We start from the raw sequence: 1,369 nt of genomic DNA, 5'->3' as shown, positions 1-1,369 counted from the left end.
TATATCATGATTAAAGGTATGTGTAAACAATTAGGGTGTATTTCTGGATTTCGTTAATCGAGTCGATTTAAAAACGTATATGTAAATGTACTTTAAATGTTAAACCTAAAACACTTCAATAATGAAGTAATAGTTCCATCCATTCATTTCACTGAATCATGCCATTGAACCAGTTCACGTAGAACCTTTGCAACAACAGTCGATCTGTACAACCCTAACATCTGTGTTGTTATTGTTTCTTGTTTTGTTGATTTTTTTGACCAAAGAAATTAATTTTTCTTAAATTTAGGAAAACCTAAAAGAACATTCTCAATTCGTCGGAAATTCCCTAAACAATTCATTCCAAAGCCGAACAAAATGAATATAGAAAAATATACCCTGCAGTCGATACGGCAAGAATTAATTGACAACAATCTACAGGCAAAGGCCATCATACAGGTGAGGACGGACACTGTGTAAATTTTCATTGAACATTATGACTAATTGATTTTCTCTCACTTCCTTTCCATCAGGACATTATAACATATCGCGGATCAATACAAGAACTGGAAGCCCTCAATGAAGCGGGTCGTGCAAAATTGGCAGCGCTAAGGAAAAATATTGATCGTCTAAATGATTGGGCTCGTGATACCGGTGATCCGGCGCTATCCAAAGAAGTCGATACCCAAAGAGAACAATTCTCCAAAGTTTTGCAAGCATTTCGTAAGGCCAATGTGGCCACCATGTTGGAAATTGAAAAGGCCAATCGTGAGGAGTTGATGGCCATAACAGGGGAGACCGATTTGCGGCAACGCCACACAGCTGGAACAGCGACACGTCACAATCGCGGTAGTTTGGTTACCCAGGAAAATAATGTAACCGAAAAAATGCTGGCCATATCACGGCATCTCTCCGAGACAACACAGAAGAGTGCCATTACATTGGAAAATCTTGTGGCTTCGTCTCAGAATGTCGAGGCCACACGAGACGAGTTGACAAATACGGCCGGTACCATTTCCCAATCGGGCAAACTATTAAAGAAATATGGACGTCGCGAATGTACCGATAAAATGTTATTATTCTTTGCATTTGCATTCTTCTTAGCCTGTGTCTTTTACATCATTCACAAGAGATTGTTTTAAATGCAACACTTTCCAAAGGACTATTCCAAAAAATGACCTATACCTTTGCACATAACTCTCTCTCACTCTCTCCCTGTTGCCGTATATTGAATACACCATACTGCTGATATATAATGATTCCTTATTATGGTTTTTTAATTAATTTAGAGGTACGGAATGAATGAATTTGTTTTTTTGTATTGATGACTGATATTAAAGGCTGGCCAACACTCAGGGTTTATTTTTCTCTTTGTCTCTCTCTACTAAGC

At 38.2% G+C, this 1,369-nt stretch overlaps 1 protein-coding gene across 1 annotated transcript; it reads left to right on the top strand.

The window, feature by feature from the left end:
* The first annotated feature begins 357 nt into the window (after window positions 1–357).
* On the top strand, window positions 358–1,121 carry LOC133328628 (vesicle transport protein SEC20-like). Its single transcript, XM_061537172.1, has 2 exons — window positions 358–438; window positions 513–1,121. The coding sequence occupies exons 1-2, from the start codon at window positions 358–360 to the stop codon at window positions 1,119–1,121; spliced, it is 690 nt and encodes a 229-aa protein (XP_061393156.1).
* Window positions 1,122–1,369: the final 248 nt, after the last annotated feature.

This window comes from Musca vetustissima, unplaced genomic scaffold, assembly GCF_032173495.1.
Source record: "Musca vetustissima isolate MV318-11 ecotype Yass unplaced genomic scaffold, APGP_CSIRO_Mvet_v1 utg2705, whole genome shotgun sequence".
NCBI classification, from domain to species: Eukaryota; Metazoa; Arthropoda; class Insecta; order Diptera; family Muscidae; genus Musca; species Musca vetustissima.
Note: the sequence above shows the minus strand (reverse complement) of the source record. Positions and strands in the feature narration are given on the sequence as shown.